At 44.7% G+C, this 18973-nt stretch overlaps 1 protein-coding gene across 14 annotated transcripts; it reads right to left on the reverse strand.

The window, feature by feature from the left end:
- Positions 1–555: 555 nt before the first annotated feature.
- NACA (nascent polypeptide associated complex subunit alpha) lies at positions 556–18721 on the reverse strand. 14 transcript variants are annotated; one of them, XM_088662895.1, is made up of 13 exons: positions 18680–18721; positions 16906–17053; positions 16344–16452; positions 15387–15547; positions 14256–14387; positions 12422–12502; positions 8056–11379; positions 5737–5822; positions 4412–4489; positions 3627–3773; positions 3222–3350; positions 1645–1767; positions 556–677 (listed from the first exon to the last, which is right to left on the reverse strand). In XM_088662895.1, the coding sequence occupies exons 4-13, from the start codon at positions 15391–15393 to the stop codon at positions 663–665; spliced, it is 4122 nt and encodes a 1373-aa protein (XP_088519021.1). In that variant the 5' UTR covers positions 15394–15547; positions 16344–16452; positions 16906–17053; positions 18680–18721; the 3' UTR covers positions 556–662. The 14 variants fall into 14 exon arrangements, with proteins under 14 accessions (XP_088519021.1, XP_034956561.2, XP_034956578.1 ...); XM_035100670.3 differs by lacking the exon at positions 16344–16452; XM_035100687.3 differs by lacking the exons at positions 15387–15547; positions 16344–16452 and having other exon boundaries at positions 8056–10725; positions 16982–17053.
- Positions 18722–18973: the final 252 nt, after the last annotated feature.

Raw genomic sequence — 18973 nt, forward strand, 5'->3', positions numbered from 1 at the left:
AACAAAAACAAATATTTTGAACATGCAGTTATTGTACTGTTTGTAATGTAATGGGTCTGTGCCTATGAACTTTGGATGTACATTAATAAACAGTGATAAGTGATGGCAGGATCCCAAATATGAGGTAGCATTTGCTAAGGGGATTACACCAATCAAAATCTCTCACACAGTGGCAAAAGTCGTTCTTTGGGATCAATGAAACAAGGACAGACTGTTCTTTTCAGTGTTACTCAATTTTCCCCAGCATGAGTGCCTGAATAAACCACTTAAAACAGGCAATTTCTAAACTACAAACACTAGATCTATGAATAAGCGTCAACTCTTCAGAGCCAAGAAACAGAACAACACATACTGTATCTCTAAAGGAACATTAATATCAATCTCTAGTTTTCTGATATCCCAGCAGTTCAGGCAACTTAAATGAATTAGTAGAATCTTTTCAGTAAACAGGCAAAAGTAATGGCACCATGCTGGCACCAGGATCATAAACCACAACTAATTGTTTCAGTTTTAGTAATTGAACGTGTTGTTGACAACTAAGAAAAAGATGTGTGAAACCTTTGAAACCACAACTTTTATTAATTGATAGAAATAGTACAAATTTAATTCAGCTGCAATTTACTCTCCTCTGAAACAACCAAAAAGTTCCCCTTCCTGGGTGGCTACATCGTCAACTCCTGGGGGGGGGAGAAACAGAAAAAAAGAGAATTAGAAACACTGTTTTCCTATAGGTGATGGGATGTGGAAGTGCTGGGTATTTTACCAGTGGGAAACTGGGCGACTGTTTATCTACCCTGCACAGCCATGTGACCTTGGGGGGCTATTGTTATGGCTGCATGAGATTTTAGATGGAAAGGATGCAGAACACAGCAGGCGTAACTCTAGTCGCAAGATAAAGTAATCAGATGAGGACAGGCAAAAAAGTGCCTGGTTCCCAAGTAGTTGCCTAGGATATAACATTGAGAACTGATGCATTTATCTGTTCCCAAAGGACAGACAAATCTGCACTAGATGTTTCAAGTGGTTTCAACTGAGAAGATTCTTCCTGCCTCCTGGAACCTTGGGAACTGCATTTCTGTGAAGAAGCCAACTGACATCAACAAGACACTTCTCAGAAATTTTGCAAAGCTAAACCATGGCAGTTGGATCTGTTTGTAGGGTATACCTTATGCATGTACTGTTACCCACTGACCCACACATGCCTATAAGCAGTTGCTGATGTTACGTTTTTCAATATACATATACCCTGCTCAAGATCACAATTAAAAAATTACCACTGGAAAAACTGTTTCATAGTGAATGCCATCTGTAAATCTAGTTGGCCAAAGCACATTGTTGCAAATGAATCTTAGTAAATATTAAGCTATGTTTAGATATACTTGAAAACATAGGTGTTAAAATGTATCATGTTGCATTCGACTTTTCCAGGCATCCCATTTCAATGCTGAGAGGTAGTTAAATGTTATAATTACTGATGAAAAGCAGTTGTAGTGGGGCAAGAGATAGAAAACAATGCATTTCCAAGGAATGGATTAATCTGGTGGTGAAGTGATGACATAAAATGGCCATGAGCTTTTTGCCATCTGTTCTCCAGGCTCTGGGTCCATGGGCCCTGTTATAAATGTCACTCAAGCAGGAACTTACCATAATAGCGTTTACAATATCATTACTGTTGTTCTTCAGGGCGCGAACGGCTTTTGCCCGGGAAACATTCGCTTGGGACATCACTAATTCGATGTCTTTCACCTCAACACCAGTCTCATCAACCTGGATGGGGAAAGATAAATGTCTCAGGACAGTTGTTCAAGCCTTTTTCTGCCAAGCAGGAAAGAAATGGCATGGATCCTTAAAAGTTTAGGATCCATTCAACCTAAGGTTTACAAAAGCCACAAGATAAATCAGGCACAGTAAACCCCAAATTGCTGTTAAGAGAGTCCCTGGTAAACTTGAAAAACTCACTTGCTATTTCAAATAGAAAGGAAGAATAGATTGAAACAGACAGGCAAGTGAGTGTGCTCTCTACATATGGTTAGAACTCTAACCCCACAGCCTGACTTGGGCTCTGTGTCTGCCCACACCAAAGACCCAATAAAATGCAAGCCTGGAATGGTAATGAATTTCTTTTGACAACTGCCCCTGCCTGTTTGCCAGCTAAATGTATGCCAGTTCATGCCACAAGAGGAAGTTTTCCAAGTCCAGTGCAAGTACAATTATAGTCACTGGTATTCTGTGCAAGACATCCATGATCATTAATAGAATGTATCAAAAATGCATCTTCAGTGCCCATGTCACTCCTGCTACCTGCCAATATCTGTGATAAGTGAACAGCTGGCTCTATTATTTCTGTATGTGAAACCAATTACAATAGTTTGGGGGCGGGAGAACCTAATCAGATTGTTCATTGGGAATATGATCAAGTTCCCCTCCCCAAATTCAAACAGGAAGGTGGGATGCTGGTAAACAAGAGACTGGGTGCATGACAACTCTCCATGACTGCAGCAGGTAAGAAAAAGTTGGGTGTGTGTACTGGTTTCACACTAGCCTGGTTTGCATATAATGCTGAATTATGGTTTACTAATCCATGTGTTAGCATAATGAGCAACAGTTTAGTAATTCATGGCTTAGCATAATGTGAGAACTCTGTCCATTATAAGCAAACCATAATCTGAAGCCATAGTTTATTGTTGGGTTATGGCATTACGTGTGAACTTAATTATGCCTTAACCATGGATGGTCTGGCCACTCCATCCCAAACAAAGGCACAAATCACAAAGAGCTGGAAAACAAACAAACCTTTGGAGAAACAAATCATGGCTTGGAGTTTTATGTCTTGTAGGCCACTGAGGCACTTGTAGGGATTTTAAAAATGAGAGAAAACTTGAATGAAGTATGCGATTTGTTTGGTATGCACCTGGGGATATGAAGGAAGCTGGAAGCTCACAAGAGGAAGGTAGGGTGTTGGTTGGTTAGTGCAGGCTGCTCAATAGGGGCACTGAGAATAATGAGACCACATGAAGGAGCACTGAGCGGTGCCCTTCACACCCACCTGAAGAACTATATTCTCCCCACACAAGTCAGAAATCAAGAAACTCCTGATGAGCAGGGGAAGCTTTTCCTGTCTCATTCACCAAGGCAGACATTAAAAAGACCAACAGCTCTGAGCTGGCCATGAGTGCCAGTTTCAAGGCTGCAATGACATATACAGAAAGTATGTGGCATACCTCTTCCTCTTCACTCTCCTCTTGTACAGTGGGAGTCTGTGTGTTTTCCTGAATGTTTGAAACGGCTTCTCCTTGCACTTTGAATTTCTCTGCAGCAGCCAGCTGTGCTTGCTGTGAGAGATCTTCAATCTGTTAGAGATGGGTGAGAAAGAGAGGTCAGTGAGGCTGTTGCAACTGAAGTAAGTAATGATGAGCAAAACAGAACAGAACAGAACAGAGGCCTCTACAAACACTACTGACAAGAACAACCAGCATTTCCAGATGTAGACCCCCCCCCCCCGCTTCCCACTCCAATTTTAGAACCCTTCTCCCATTCTACAGTGGCAGAAAAACTACATAGTGCAACTGTCCTGTTCTTCAAATTGCAAGGCCCAAAATAACTAGACATTCCTGAGCTTAGCTTACCTTTGCTTCACCGAATACTATATAGGTATCTGATGCAGGACTTTTGTAGACATCTGGCTTGGTGATAACAAACAGGATGTTCTTGGATTTCCGGATTGTAACCCTGGTTACACCTGTGACTTGACGAAGGCCAAGCTTGGACATTGCCTTAAAAGCAAAGGAGAAATAATTTTTTGGGTGGCTGGGGGAAGTAGCCACTAAACTAGTCATGGCAAGAACTCGGCTCTTTGGTTTATAGAAAGTCTTTCTATAACTACTCCAGTAGCACAGCAAGCATTTTTTCCTCATTTGATTAACAACAACAATCCCCAAAAGCAAACCCAGAACTAGTGTCCATTCCTAGCTGTGTCACTAACACTTACAGAATACTTACTCAAAATAAAACTTCTCAAAATACAAAAAACAAAACCAATTACTTTGTGTGTTTCTGGGGGATGCATGTTTGTTTTTGTAGTTTACTTCTAGCCCTACTATATTCATGAGCAGGGTTGGGAGAAAAAATGGGCCCATGCCTAACTACTGTATGTACTGCAGTTTCCCCTGAGTTATTTATCTCCTCCTTCACTGCTTCTGTGAATGAAGGATAACATTTCAGAGAAAGAGCAAATAGGCACATAGATCAATCCCTTTTGCTGGTTGCAATTAAATAGGTTCTGGAAGAACATCCCAAGGAGTATGATAAAATGATTATAGGTAAGTAATTGGGGATAAAATGTTTGAGTAACTATTGCCTCCCCAGGCTGAATTAGCAAAACATCAGTCATTTCCAATCAACTTCATTTTACCTTCCGTGCTTTCTTTTCACTCCGACTCTGTTTTGCTTTGCTAACTGGTTCTTCATCTATTTCAGCTGCTGCTGCAAGCTGTAAATAAAAAGACCCAAAATGGAGTTAAAGGGATGCCCAGCAGAAAGCCCCCCAAATACATTTTCTGACTGAATATTGTATCCTCTTTTTGCAATGGAAATGAGAGAACAGATTTATATGCACATGCCCATCTACCCTACAAGTCCTCAAAATCCAAGCAGGGAGGCCTGGTATTTGCAAAGCATGCCAAAGAAATCACTCCATTCCCATGTACTAGCATAAATTCATATACTGAAGTACATTATCTATGTGCCAAGTTAGGCCCACAAGAGCACACAGAAAGGTGTTCTTTGTGGTTGTCCCACAATGTTAGAATTCTCTTCCCCTGGAGACTCACCAAACCAAGCCTATGTGCCTTACAGAAGCAGATCTCAACTGATGGCCAGATATAGAATAACATTAAAAAACCACAGTAGGGTAACATTGCAAATAAAACTGCTAAGTAGTGAGCAAGCTTTGGCATTCTCCACAATTGCTATTCAACTTGGATTAAGCAAAACTAAAAGGCTTACTATCCAGAGAAAAGGCTGGAACAACAGAAAACCCCCAGATCTCACAACAATGGCTGTTCTCCATATTTTGAAACTAAGTCCAGCATAATTCAGTAATTGCTTCCTTTTATATTTTAAAAATACAAAGGAATAGTCTTTGCTGTTTCTATGTCCCAGTAGGACCTGAAATGTTTTGCTCTTACAATAGTCTGAATCTATGTAACATGCCCTTCAATCCATCATAAGATGTTACAAACTGTAGACATTGGAGCTTTTTCACCACAGCAACTTTCTTCTTGCCTTTCATTATTTCAATTATAATCCAGATTGAATAAAAATTACGGAGAATTGTAAAAAAAAAAGTACATTTAACAACACTTGCTGTTTGTTATTCTTGTGTAATTTGCTTCTTTGTTTGCTTTTTCAAACATGGGATTTTAAACACAGAATTTCAGGCGGTGTACTCTCACTACCTACTGGTCAGAAGGCAAACCATCCTAGGACAAGGATTCCTAATGCATTCCTATGGGATTCGACTTACAAATGTGTGTTTAGAACACATTAAATTTCTAAGTAGAGGTACCACGGTACTTGTTAAAGTATGTGTGGCTGAACAAAGCATACACTGTAAATGGTGTGTTAAGCATCCTGGTGTGTGGTTTTTTGCGCATTTGTAGATCTTCAACATCACAGGGTTTTGTGGCCCTGCCCCAGATGCCAATTAAATGCAGCCCAGAGTTATTTGCTTCTCACCTGTGCCTGCTGTGTTGTGGCCTGCGTAGAGTCCTGTTCTTCAAGTTCTGGCACTGATTCATCGCTGTCAGATTCTGTTCCAGACCCTACAAATACAAATGTGTGCAATCTTTTTTTTTTTCATTTTGGCTTCAGCTGGGTGTGGCAGAGAAGCCCAGGGAAACATGAAGGGCTTTGCCAACTTGATCATGCAGATTCTATCTCCCTTTTAATGCACATCAAGAAACTCATACCAATCCAGAAAAGTCACAAGTATCTAGTGGCAGAGGCATTTATTCCCAATACAGGTAGCAAAGCAAACGACACAGAAACAATGCAACCTACAGGCAAACGACTTTGGAATGGCAGTGCTTTATGTTATCAGTGGCTATAATTTTGTAGCAATAGAGGTGCTTTGAGCTTTGCTCAGCCTGAGCTTCAAGACAATGCATATAAAACACTAGCTCTTTCAAAAATTAGTTCAGGTCACTGCATTCAGATATTACTACTAGAAATAGGTCTGTGTGTATGGGAAAAGGTGAGACAAAAATACTTTTTAAAAGCTTTAAGAGTTCCAGCTAAAAACAAATATCTGGGGAAGTGTGGGTACTGTATTCTAGGCATGCTAATATTAGTTGTAATATTAGTTGTAGTGTATGAAGAAATGCTTGCACTTTTAGGATTGAGATACCACTTCTATGTGTACGGTAGGAGAATTGGCAGCTGAGCTCTGGCTTAATTCAATGGTTTGAGATTAGGAATGTGTTGCAGACTTGCATACTCTCTGCAGTTATGTCTTTCCCTTCCATGATTTGTGATTATGTCTTAACTGGGCTATCTCTAAGTAGGGTTAGTCAGGATAGTTATGAGATGATGGATCTGCAAACCCATAGTGTGCTGGGTGTCATGGCAAACTGTAGTTAATGAAAAACATGGAAAGGAAGTAGAATGCGCAATGGGGGGGGGGAATGGAAGCCCATAGGACATTCCCAATGATTCAATTTAATTTTGCTAATTCCTCACCTTTTTAAAGCAACAAAACAACACAGATTTTAAAAGCTCAGTTCTGAAATAGTGACCTGGGTATGCTTCACCTCAAGAACCTAGAATTAAGTTCACCGCTGTCGAATGATAACCACCGAAGACCCATGTCCTTTTAGGACTAAGTGACTGTGATGTAAATGGAAGGGGGGGGGGAATGATTCTCACCTGTGCAACAATTGTGAAGGGAACAAAATATATCTATAGCACACTTTTCTTAGAACAAGCTTGCCAATGAACTTAGCTAATTCTAGTTTATGTAATACCCTAGCATCTTTCCCAATACAGTGGAACCTCAGTTTTTGAACGTCTCGGCTGCCGAACATTTCAGAAGCCAAACACTGAAAACCCAGATGTGAATGCTTCCATTTTTGAATGCACCTCGGAAGTCGAATGGCTTCCACAGCATGTTTTTCCATTTTCACCATTCACTTTGCTGACAGCACTTTGATTTTCGAACATTTCGGAAGTCAAATGGACTTCTGGAACGGATTACGTTCGAAAACAGAGGTTCTACTGTATTTGCATATGCACCAGACCACACTGGTAGCTAGGCAAAATCTCACTTATTCTTGAATTTAGGCAGATGTTTGATTTTAACACATAGCATGCATCTTCTTGTTTAATATGTCTTTAATAGAGAACTACAGCCAACATACAAGAAATAATTTCTGTGTAACCCCACCCCCCCAGTGCAAGTACAAATACAAATACAGACAAAGCACAACTGAAATGGATAGTGGATATTGCAATTTCTTCCAGAGTCAGGATAAAACATTACACAAGAGTTGGCAACACATGCTAAATCTATGAACATCTCACTTAAAGCACTTTTAATTAACAAGATGTACTAGATGTCCAATCACAAGCCAAGTACTAGGATTGGAGACAGAGGACTTCTACAGTGCTACAGAAAACAAAGCTGTGATTAGGGTTTCTAGGTTAGTGCTATTCCAGAAATACCAGCCAAGGCAACATTGATGTCACACCCTCGATAAGACATTCACAACATGCTGAGCATGTGAAGAGACTCTCTCATTTGTGCAGTACATTCTTATGCACAAGTCTCGATTCCTCAGCACGCACAGGAAAGAGTTTTTTCAATTGGCTCTGACCACAACTGGTTACAGCTCAGCTTGGACTTACTTTGGCTTCACTTCTAAATACTACTTTTCTAGACTAACAAACAAAGCAAGGAGTCCAAGGGAGGAAACTTGGGACCCCTTGCCCATAGACAGGTTAGTATTCAGTGAGCAGTCTGTGATATCCATGCACACAGCAAACCAAGGAGGCAAATACCCTTGTCATTCTTCAGGATAGGCTGTTTGGCAGGAGGAGGAAGAGGAGCAGTAGGAGCAGTTGCTGGGGCCTCAGCAAGGGCCACAGCTTGTTTGGGAGAGAAATCCACCAGGATTGGCTGCAGAGGTTGCTCCCCAGCAGGCACCTCTGGAGGGATCAAAGGCGGCAACTCGTCGTCTTCAATGACAGCAGAGACAGGGGTGGGGGGTTTGGGCGGCACTTCAGATGCTAGACCAGATGCAGGTGAAACTGGTGATGGCTTAGGAAGCACAGCAGAGGGAGTTAGCTTTTTTACAGGGGAATTAGGAGGTGGCACAGGGGAAGCAGGCTGTGTGAGACTGCTTGTAGCTGTGGCAGAAACAGAAAGATCAGCAGGTGCAAGAGGCAAAGGTGTTGTTTTTTGTGGAGGTGCCTTATCCCCAGCAGAGGTGACAGGGACCTGGGAGACATCCAAGGGCAAGGCAGCAGAGCCAAGGGTCACCAGAGAAAGAGGAGTAGGAGTGCTCGGGGTGGCAGAGGATGTAGAAGCAGCCAGTGGGGAAGTGGTGGCCACAGGGCCAGGAGGAGAGACAACATGTGACACTGGGGAGGTTCCTGAGCCAGAAGCAGAAACAACAGGAGGCTTAGGGGAAGCAGTGGGGGTCACAGTTACAGAAGGGCCTTTGGGGCCAGCTGCAGAAGTTGCAGGGAGAACTGGAGGGGCCACTGAGGGAGCTGTTGAGGGTACAGGGCTATAGGCAGGCACACCTGGGGAAACAGAGGGAACTAAGGGCTCAGGTGCAGCTGCCAAAGGAGAAGCAGGTTTTGCAACAGGCACCACAGGTGCCAAAGGGGTAGGAGCAGGCACTGTTGGGGCCACAAGAGGAGTTACAGGGGCAGGTATAGGACCAGAAGGAGGCCCTGCTGGGGCCACAGGGCCAGATGTAGGTGTCAAAGGAGATGCAGGTTTTACAGGAGGCACTGGCTTAGAAACAAGTCCTGCTGGGCCCACAGGAGGTGCCAGAGGAGGAGCCACAAGCTGGGATGAAGAAGGAGGTGGTTTCACTGCTGAGCCTGTGGGGGCCAGTGGCTTAGGAAGGGTCCCTGCTGGGGGCACAGGACCAGAAGTAGGTGACAAAGGTGAAGTAGGTTTCACAGGTGGCACTGCAGGTGGCACTGGCTTTGAAGCAACCCCTTCTGGTACTGCAGGAGGTGCCAGAGACCCAGATGGAGGCGCCAAAGGAGGAACCACAGGACCAGAAACAGGTTTCAGAGGTGGCCCTGTGGAGGAAAGTGGTCTAGGAGGGACCACTGCTGGGGCCACAGGTCCAGATACAGGCACCAGTGATCTGGGAGCTACTTCTGATGGGGCCATAGGAACCGGCCCTGCTGAGGCCAAGGGACAGGAAGCAAGAACCCCAGGGACAGAGACAGGTGCCAGAAGAGGAGCCACAGGGCAAGAAGATGCCATAGGTGGAACTGTAGGTGCCACTTGATTGGATGTAGGTACTTTTGCAACCACAGGAGAGGCTATGGAGCCAGAAACAGGTGCCAAATGAGGAGGCACAGCTTCGGCAAAAGGTGCCCCAGGTCTAGGGGGCGGTCCTCCTGGGGCCACAGAGCTAGAAGCAGAAACCAAAGGGGAATCGGGTTTCACAGGTGGCACTGCAGATGCCAATGATCTAGAAAGAGACTCTGCTGGGGCCACAGGTCCAGGAGGAGGTGCTGAAGGACTAGAAGCAGGCCCTGCTGTGGTTAAAGGACCAGGTGCAGGTGGAGGTGGTGATTTCACAGCCAGCACTGCAAGTGCTTGTGGCTTAGAAGCAACCTCTGATGCAACCATAGGAGGAGTTGCACATCCAGAAGGAGGTGGCAAAGGAGGAGCCATGGGACTAGAGGCAGGCCCCACTGGAGTCACAGGGCCAGGAGAAGGAGCCACAGGATCAGAAGTTGGTGGCAAAGGAGAAGCTGCGGGTGCCAATGGTCGAGGAGCGACTCCTACTAGAGCATCAGAAGAAGATATAGGTCCTGAAGCAATAGCCAAAGGAGGAGTCACAGGACTAGAAGCAGGCCTTGCTGGGGTTACAGCGGCAGAAGGAGGGGCCAGAACAGGGGCCACAGGCTGGGAAACAGGCACAGCTGAGGTTAGAGGGCCAGAAGTAGGTGCAGGAGATTCAAGTTTCACTGTTGCTACTGCAGGTGCCAACAGAATAGGAGCAGGTACTTCTTGGGACACAGGAGGGGAACCAGAACCAGATGTCAAAACAGGAGTTACAGACTTAGAAACAGGTGATACAGGACAAGATGCAGAACCCACTAGGGCCACAGGGCCAGAAACAGGTGCTGAATCATGTTTCACAGATGGCCCTGCAGGTAGCATGGGTGCATGAGCAGGCTCTGCTGGAGCCACAAACGCAGGGCTAGAAACAGGTGCCAAAACAGGAGTCACAGGGCCAGAAGGTTTCACAGGTGGCCCTGCAGGTATCAGTTGTCTAGGAGCAGGCCCTGCTGGGGACAAAGGAGGGGCACCAGGGCACACCACAGAAGCCAAGGGGCAGGAAGCAGGTGCTGCAGGGCCAGCTATAGATGCCAAAGGAATCACAGGGTGGCAAGCAGACCCCACAGGCGGCCCTGGGGGTGCCACAGGACTAGATGCTGGCACTGGAGAGGCTGAAGAGCCTTGAGTAGTCACTGCAAAGGGTAGAGGAGAAAGAGGTGCTGTAACAGAATTATTGGGTCTAGAAGGAGAAGCAGGAGATATCATAGTGCTATGAGGCTTAGGGACTGTGGGACTGACAGGAGAGCTGAGAGGAACTGTGCTTGATACAACAGGGAGAACAGTGGGTCCAAGGACCAGAGGAGGAGAAACAGGAGCAACTGGGAGAATGAAAGGAGCTGGAATAGGACATGATGGCACCTGAGGAACTGGGCCCGCAGATATTGCCAGTGGTGGGCTCACAGGGGTAGCTGGATGAGCTGAACTAAGAGACCTAGGGGAAATTATTGAGGCTGGGGCAGAAGCTACAGGCCCTACTGCAATGCTGGGAGACGAGGGGCTAACTTTTTGGGCAGCATCAGCCAGATCCAGAGGCTTCAGGGAAGAAGAAGGAATCTGGGTCACCACAGCTGGGACACTAGGAGGCAAGGCTGAGCCAGGAGAGACTGACGTTGGGAAGGAGGAGGAAGGAGGAGCCACAAAGGAGAAAAGCTGCCCAGGTGAGGCAGCAAGGTCAGTAGGTGCCAGTGGAGTACTGGAAGGACAGAGTCCAGCAAGGGGAGAGTTAGCATCATGGGATGAAGAGGGAGGGTGGGCAGCGCTAGATACAGAGGAGCCGGAAACAGCAGCTAAAGGAGAGAAAAAGTGAATCAATGATGAAAACATGGAGAAGAAAAAATGAATTATCTACAGCCACCCACATGGAAATGCATCTCAGTTACCTGTGAGGTAGAAATTGCTGTAGCTGCTGTCAGAAAAAAGTATCACAGTGTTTGTATGCCCCACCCCATCAACCAAGGCTCTTTGTATAGTGCCAATATTCCACTGGAGGACATGTGCAGGATCAAATCTTTTGAAAACATGTGACAGTGCACAGGCAAGCCCAACATACTTGTCACCACTCTCACTGGATGTCTCACTACATATCCAACTCTATTATCCATATATCTGGTTGGGTACCCTCAACACATGCTATCAATAGAAACTCAATTATAGAGGAGAAAAAAGCTAGTTCAAGAAACAAGTTGCAGAGCCTTACAAGTGGTGACATTTAACCTTCCATGTTGTGTCCAGATGCACAGGTTTGAAAAGGATAATATACCAGTCTCCCGCTGCTTGAAAACTGCTTTGTAGTACATGTTCCATTTAAATGGCAATGGCTCCTATACCACCCAGGTTAATTTGGTTGCAGAAATGAAGCTGGGGAACATGGTTTGAGGTTGGGCCAATGTATAAGCAGGGGCGATCAAAGCAAGATCTTCACACAAGTCACATGTAATTTCAAGGTGTAGCCACTGGCATCCCAGGAACCACAAAATGCCAGTATTCTTTGAAACAGATATTGGGACAGCAATGCAAGGTACCACATAACTTTTCATACCAATTCTGTGTGCCTGTCAACAGCAAGCAGCCACAGAAAAAAAATCAAACCCTCTCTCTGGTAATCTAGATGGCAGATCAGTCCATAAAACATTTCCTACCTAGAGGTTTGTATTCTACACAGTAACTTGTATATGATCTATGTCAGCTGAAGAGCGAAGAATAGAACTCAGGAGTCTCCTTAAACCAAGTCTTTTTTTTGTTGCTAAATACTATGGTTAATGTAACTGCATCAACACAGCACAGCAAAATATTGTTAAGGAGACATACATAGGGACTAACAGCAAATACCTGGTGCTTGAACAGGAAGCTGAGAAAAACAGGCTGCAGGTGCTTCAGAAGCACCAGCAAAAGGGTTTGGAGTGGCAGGAGCTAAATGAGCAAGAGCAATAGGTTATTAATGACAAACCAATAAGCTTGGGGCTAGAACCATCTAGAAGGTTCTATTCTCTTGGCTTAGTCAAAATGACAAATTAAGTCTACTGGGAGCTGTCTATCCCGGAACTACGTAAGATGCCTTCAACTTCAGGCCTGGCATTATTCAAACCTAAATGAGACATGCAAGCTACAACTTACACTGCTAGCATCCACCCAAACTTTTTAAAGAATGAGTCACTCAGTGATGTTTCATCAAAGCATTAAATGGTGGATTAACTAATCTTAACTACCGGTATATGTGTGGCCTGAGAGTAGGTAGCTGCACTAGGAATGTCTGCAAATCTGATGAGCATAAACTGCTTTAAATGAAGCCAGAAGCACACTGCTCAGTGAGATCATGCAGGGAAGAGGAGCCCAGCACATGTTATATTAATGTATGGCTGCATGAGAAAGAAGTCTATCACATGCAACTTAAGCAGAAGGATCTTAGCATTCCAGAAACAGGAATTTAGGAGCTACTTCCTTAACACTGTGATTGACCTTCATAAGGGCAGTAAAAAACAAAATGGCTATATTACAACATGATAAAAGATTCTGAGGGGATCAAGGGTCTCTTTTTGGACTCATCACCTAAGACTAGCAGATGAGTACAAAAAAGGCTTTTACTAGTGTGAGAATTCACTCTAATGCATGGGCTTCATAGCAGGACTGAGACAACCAGAATTCAAGGCATAGATTTAGCAGGAAGGTGATATAAATGCCAGATTGAGCAAGTGCTCAGACTACACTAACACCAATTCACTACTTCAAGATTTTCCTTATTTCCAGTAAGAATGCTAGAAGCCTCTGTTCAATGAGAGAGCTGGCTTCAATAATCATAACTGTCTCTCACGAATGAGTTACTAAACAATCCTTAATTGTAGATTCTGGGTGATGTTTCTACTAAGCAGATGAAGAAAAGAAGGCAAAGGAATTACTATATAATTTGTGTTGGTCACTGAACTTTAAGTGGTCAGTTGTCTACAGCTACCCACTGCTGTGCATCAGTTCTTGGGAAGTGACTGGGAAAATAGGTATACAATGGGAGAGCAAGATAATGGAATGAGGATTCCCTCTCACCCCCCCCCCCAAAAAAAAGTTAAACAAGGAAGGGGCAAAGAACTACATATAACCAGAAAGTTATAAGATTCATGCTAAGAAAGCTAAACAATTTCTTAAAATTAAACTATGACATTTTAGCTAAAACACGATCTAGCCTAAAAGAGCAGCACCATCAAAGTGCAGGCATTCAAACTAGTAGTCATTCTAAAGGATGGCGTTAACCTTTATGGTGGCTCACCATCCCCCGTCTCGCAAAAAAGCAGTAATAAATCATCATCATCATCTGAAACTTGGAATCACTGAGATGTGACATTTTCCCTAGGTCTACTGCAAATTATATACCACAAGCAGTACACCCAGGGACATCGCAAGCAAACCATGGAAATGCCTTCTTAGGAAGACCTGCATACCATACTTAACAGCTGTTAACTCTTGCAGTAGTATATTTGATCAGCAGAAATGTATGTTTCAAGTATGTACATTTACTTATTTCTTTGACCACCAGGAAACAAGATCTCAGCTTAAACAAAGCTGGTAGTTCTGGAGCCCTGATTCATTCTAGAGTTTTTTTTAATCAAAAAATTCATTTTAAAAATTAAAATGAAGTAATTTCAACCCCATCTTGCTGTTTTAACTTGAAACCTACCTGATGACTCTAGAGCAGTCCCAGCCTGAGAACCCTTGCCTGCCACCTCAGGATTCTTGGTGGCAACTGGTTTGGACTCCTCAGCTGTCCGCATCACTTCCATAGGGACCCCAGGAACTGGGGGTAGAGTTACTGAAATAGTGTCAACTGTTCAGATACCACTCAGGAAACCCAACAGTCTGCACATGCCTCGTGAGGTGATTAGCAATCAGTAGCATCCTCAGCAGCCCAGAGACAAATGGCACCCGGACTAATAAAAACCTTAATGTATGAAGCATTATAGGGATAATCTACTCTGGAGAGGAAACTGACAATTTAAGTTGTTTCCTAGCTATCATGAGGATTTGGTGTCATCACACTAACAGTCGTAACTCAGCTGACATCAGCTTCTAAATGTTAGCGCTGATGTATCAAAAGCCAATCTAGGCCAAGTTTACCGCGTCACAGTGGTCATGCATGCAACCACTTCATAATGGGATAAAACGGATGGAAGTCAGTACAGTTTTTTTAAAAATGTAGCTACCACTAGCAGAGGAAGCAGTTAAAAATTTTTCCCATTTGTATCACAATATTAGCCAGTGCCTTTGAGGACAGAAGGGCATATTCATGCACCAGACTGTGGTAAATATGAAGAAGAATGGATGATGCACTGGATTTGGAACTAGTTGTATCAGTTCTTCTGTCTCCTCCTATCTTGCTTCTACATTCAGTGTGGGTGGCTCTGGCAAAACTGCTGTGTGTCTTCTTTCCCACTTCTTACATCCAAGAACCAGCAGCAAAGCTTGACTGGAGCAAAGCAAAATTTATTTGCTGTGCCCCAATAACCTCATAGAATTCTGTCTAATGTGTCACTGGCACTTACAGCAATCTCTTCTCTGCAACACAGGTGCCTTGGCATAACTTTCTAATGGGCCAGAAGCAAAGCTGAAAACCAGTATAGACTTTGCTAAGATTTGGTAGGCCATTCAACACCACGACATCCACAATATGGACAGGCAGACAGTTTCTGTCTGCTTCAGAGAAACTGCTCCATTCTATACAGCTTCATTTGTTTATCCAACCGAACTTGTGTGTTTCCTCCCTGTCTAAGAGAAACTCTCACACCCCTTGGACAGAAGTCATTGCATTTACCAGTCATGCAGTGTACAGCATCCCCATGCGTAGGTGTGTGTATAGGAGAGACCCAGTCACAAAGTCATGCAGTGTTCCCTAAGCGGCAAGGCAGAAATGTAGCATTCAAGGAGACCTGGTTCTCTGCTAACCAGCATCCATGATACCTTCAAGACAGATAACTGGAGACACAATACACAGGGAAGGTTTAGAGTTAGCATGTCCCAAATAAGAAGGATGCAGGTACGCACAAACACACACACACACTTCAGAATACAATTAGATTTTTAAATGCAGTATCAGCTGAAAATTCTGCTCCACCCTTTCACAGTCAACACATCTATCAGCTGTTACTGCCAAGTTCAGGATGCTTGGTAAATGCCAAATTATGTTGTAATCTTTTGGCTTGCAGTCACAAAACGTCGATTCCCTGCTCTGTGCTTAAGATAGGCAGTGTTAGTGAGTGGATTAGAAAGTTATCCACTTGACATCTAGTAGGTTTCAGGTCCCCATTTCAGTCACACCAGAGTCACCACCTCTCCGACCTTAAACAGTGGTCACCACCAATTTGCAAAAAGAAACATGTGTCACAAAGTAGTGATGCATGATCATTAACATCCCAATTCCCAACTGTCTCACACAGGTTTAAAAATATGAAGGGGTTGTATCCTTTGGTTCTTACTAAGCCACCTGCCTCCTTCTTCCTGAAGAATTCTTACACATCAAACCATTTGTTAACGTGGAAGCATGATTGGGAAACAAACCATATACAGATCCTTTAAAACACACAGAGTTTACTCCAGCACAAAAGGCCAAAAAGAAGAAAACCTTCCCAAGTCATTAAGCAAGTATCTAGAATTTGACGTAGGTTAAGATCCTCATTTCTCTAATGTTTCATTTAGTAATCACCCAACGTTAGCATACACACAAAAATCAGACGCTGTTGTTAGTAGTTTTAGCATTTTGTAGTCTAAAAACCTTCAAAATGTGGTGGGATAGCAGTGTTTATCCAGCTTGTGATTCACATCAAGCATGCTACTGCCATGTTCCAGAGAGAGACCATGCAACTCATCCAACTTCGAGGAGACTACACGTGGTAAGAGCACAAGAGGAAAATTTCAAAGTATTTATCTCAATTTCTCAAAGTCATGATAACGTTTATATGGCAAGTTCCAAGTATTTTCCACACATTGTCTCATTAACCCTTACAGCAACATTGTAAGGGCAGCCAGCATTATTATCCCATACTGCAGATTTTTTTTGGGGGGGGGGCCCCTGAAGTTTAGAGATATTGGCTTTTCTAAGGCTACCTAGAAAGCTCATGGCAGATGCAAGACTAGAATCAAGCTTCTTACAGTGCAACTTACACATGACCCCTTTACCATGCATTTCTATGCATGTCTACTCAAACGAAGCCCTACTGAGTTCAATAGGACTTATTCCCAGGTAAATGTGCAAGACTGCAGTCCTAGACTCTTGGCCACTCTGCCACAATAGCCCTCAATTATTTGCAAGTTCTACCCTTCACAAATGGTTTTACCTGCTTTGTTAAACTGGCTGACTGGACGAGTTTCAGGATCCTTTCTGAAAGTGTATTAGTCATCCAAGGCACTAACCTGTCTCAGCCTGAGGCTGTGGCAGCTCTTGTTCTGTTGCTGGAACAGTTTCTGTGGCTTCACCAGGCATTTCTGGGAGAAATGAAAGTAAAATTCAGTCAATTTTTCTACAGAATTAGTGGAAAAACACTACAGGGTATCTCACCAAAATCTTGCTTCTCTACAATCAGAGTATCATGGCAAGCTACAAATGAACAAATTGAATCACTTCCTAGAGAATGAACACTGCTGCCAAGTACAATTTGTTCTACCGTAGGTCACGCATCCCCAAACTGTGGCCCTTCAGATGTTTTGGCCTACAACTCCCATGATCCCTAGCTAAGAGGACCAGTGGTCAGGGATGATGGGAATTGTAGCCCAAAACATCTGGAGGGCCAAAGTTTGGGGGTGCCTGTTCTAGGTAGTCACACACAAAAAATATACATTCAAAAACTTTTGTTTGCCAAATTACTTGACTTTAACCAACCCCAATTTCTGTACCAAATGCATAGAAAACCATATCTACTTAAGGACTATTGATACAACTGCAGGAGATCTGCCAAACTTCAGTATCCATAATCAATGTTCATCCCTGGATGTTTTCCAATGGCTTAAAAGTTTTTATTCACTTCTACCCTCACCTAACCAAGTTGTATGGCAAGCAAGACTGGCATTATTACTATCAGCCATGATACCTAAATAAACCATCCATGTTCAATGGCAGCATAGCAGACTATGGTGAGAAACAGAAAAAAGGCCTGTAGGATCCCCCCCAAAACATTTGGTTGGTTACTGTTGGAAAAAGAGCACAGGCTTAGGTAGGCCTTTGGTCTGATCCAGCAAGGTACCTATTTGCTTTGGTACAACTCCACCCTACAACCGTCATGTACCCAAACTATGGATACAGTGAGAACTTCCATTCACTCCCATGCAGGAGCTTCCTTGCCCCTGCACTTCCTCCTTGATAGGCATAATACCCATCCCAACAGAAAAAGTTTAACTGAACGATGGGACAAACCTCAATTCCCTTCATTTCACTAGGCGCTTAAGCCTGTGCCCCAACACGCACAGCCACCAACCCACTCAATGCCAAACTTCCTGGAACCCTCCTGAACGGCAACTACCCTTCCTGGAGGAGCGCTATGAGAGCGCCACCTCCGAGCGGAAGGCCATTGCCCCGCTTCCCCCTCCGGGCAGACCCTGCTGCCAAGAGAGACACCCCTTTTCAAGTGGGGAGGGGGTGGCAAGGTGGCAGGTGCAGCCCAGGGTCCTCCAGGCGTCGACCTCCAAGCTCCAAGGGTCGAGTCCAAAGGGGGCGAGCGCCCTTCTGTTTCCAACAAGGGCGCCCAGGGAAGGAGAGTCAAGCTCAGGGATCGGGTGGAGAGCCGGGTCTCCCTCCAAAATGTCTTCTGTCCCCCTCGGCTCTCCCTCCCAGTGCTCCTTCCCTTCAGGGCCTCCTGCCACCGTTTCCCTACGAGCGGAAGGCCTTTCCCGAAGGCCCGCCGAGGCCCTACAACTCGGGGGGGGGGGAGCGGCCTATTCGCGGAACCGACGCTTGGCTCCGGAGCCCTGGACTCAACCCACCCGCCAACGGCGCATCTTTCCCCGCCTCGAGCCCCTGAGCGGCCCCAGGCCGCCCCGGCTTCGGGAGCTTCCCGCCTGCCCTGTCAGGGGGCTCGCCGAGGAGGATGGCGGCGGATGCAAACGGGGAAAACTTACTGTACAGGACGAGCCGGGCGCAAGATGGAGGCAGAAAGAGAGCGAGAGGCGGAGGGAGGGCGACTTCCGGTCCGAGCAGGAATGGCTTCCGGGTCCCCGCGGGGATGCCCCATGCGCTGTTCTATGGTTCCATGCGCTTCTCTCGCTGCTGGTTTTGCTTCTTTCCACCACGCGAAGAGCCCCCTGCTCTGCCTTTAGCAAAAGCTTCAGTAAACACGGAAGGAACGAGCGCAAAGCCCTGCAATAATTCACTACCAGAAATCAAGATATTCCAGCGCGGTGATCCTCAAACTG

This window comes from Zootoca vivipara, chromosome 2, assembly GCF_965207765.1.
Source record: "Zootoca vivipara chromosome 2, rZooViv2.hap1.1, whole genome shotgun sequence".
NCBI lineage: Eukaryota > Metazoa > Chordata > Lepidosauria > Squamata > Lacertidae > Zootoca > Zootoca vivipara.

Excerpts from the sequence above, each read along its gene's own strand:
- NACA (XM_035100662.3), bottom strand. The coding sequence starts at position 17,051 with ATGCCTGGTGAAGCCACAGAAACTGTTCCAGCAACAGAACAAGAGCTG. Across the intron at positions 14,388-16,981 it reads ACAGCCTCAGGCTGAGACAG|TAACTCTACCCCCAGTTCCT; the intron begins GTTAGTGCCTTG and ends ACACTATTTCAG. Across the intron at positions 1,768-3,221 it reads AGGAGAGTGAAGAGGAAGAG|GTTGATGAGACTGGTGTTGA; the intron begins GTATGCCACATA and ends TTCCCCATCCAG.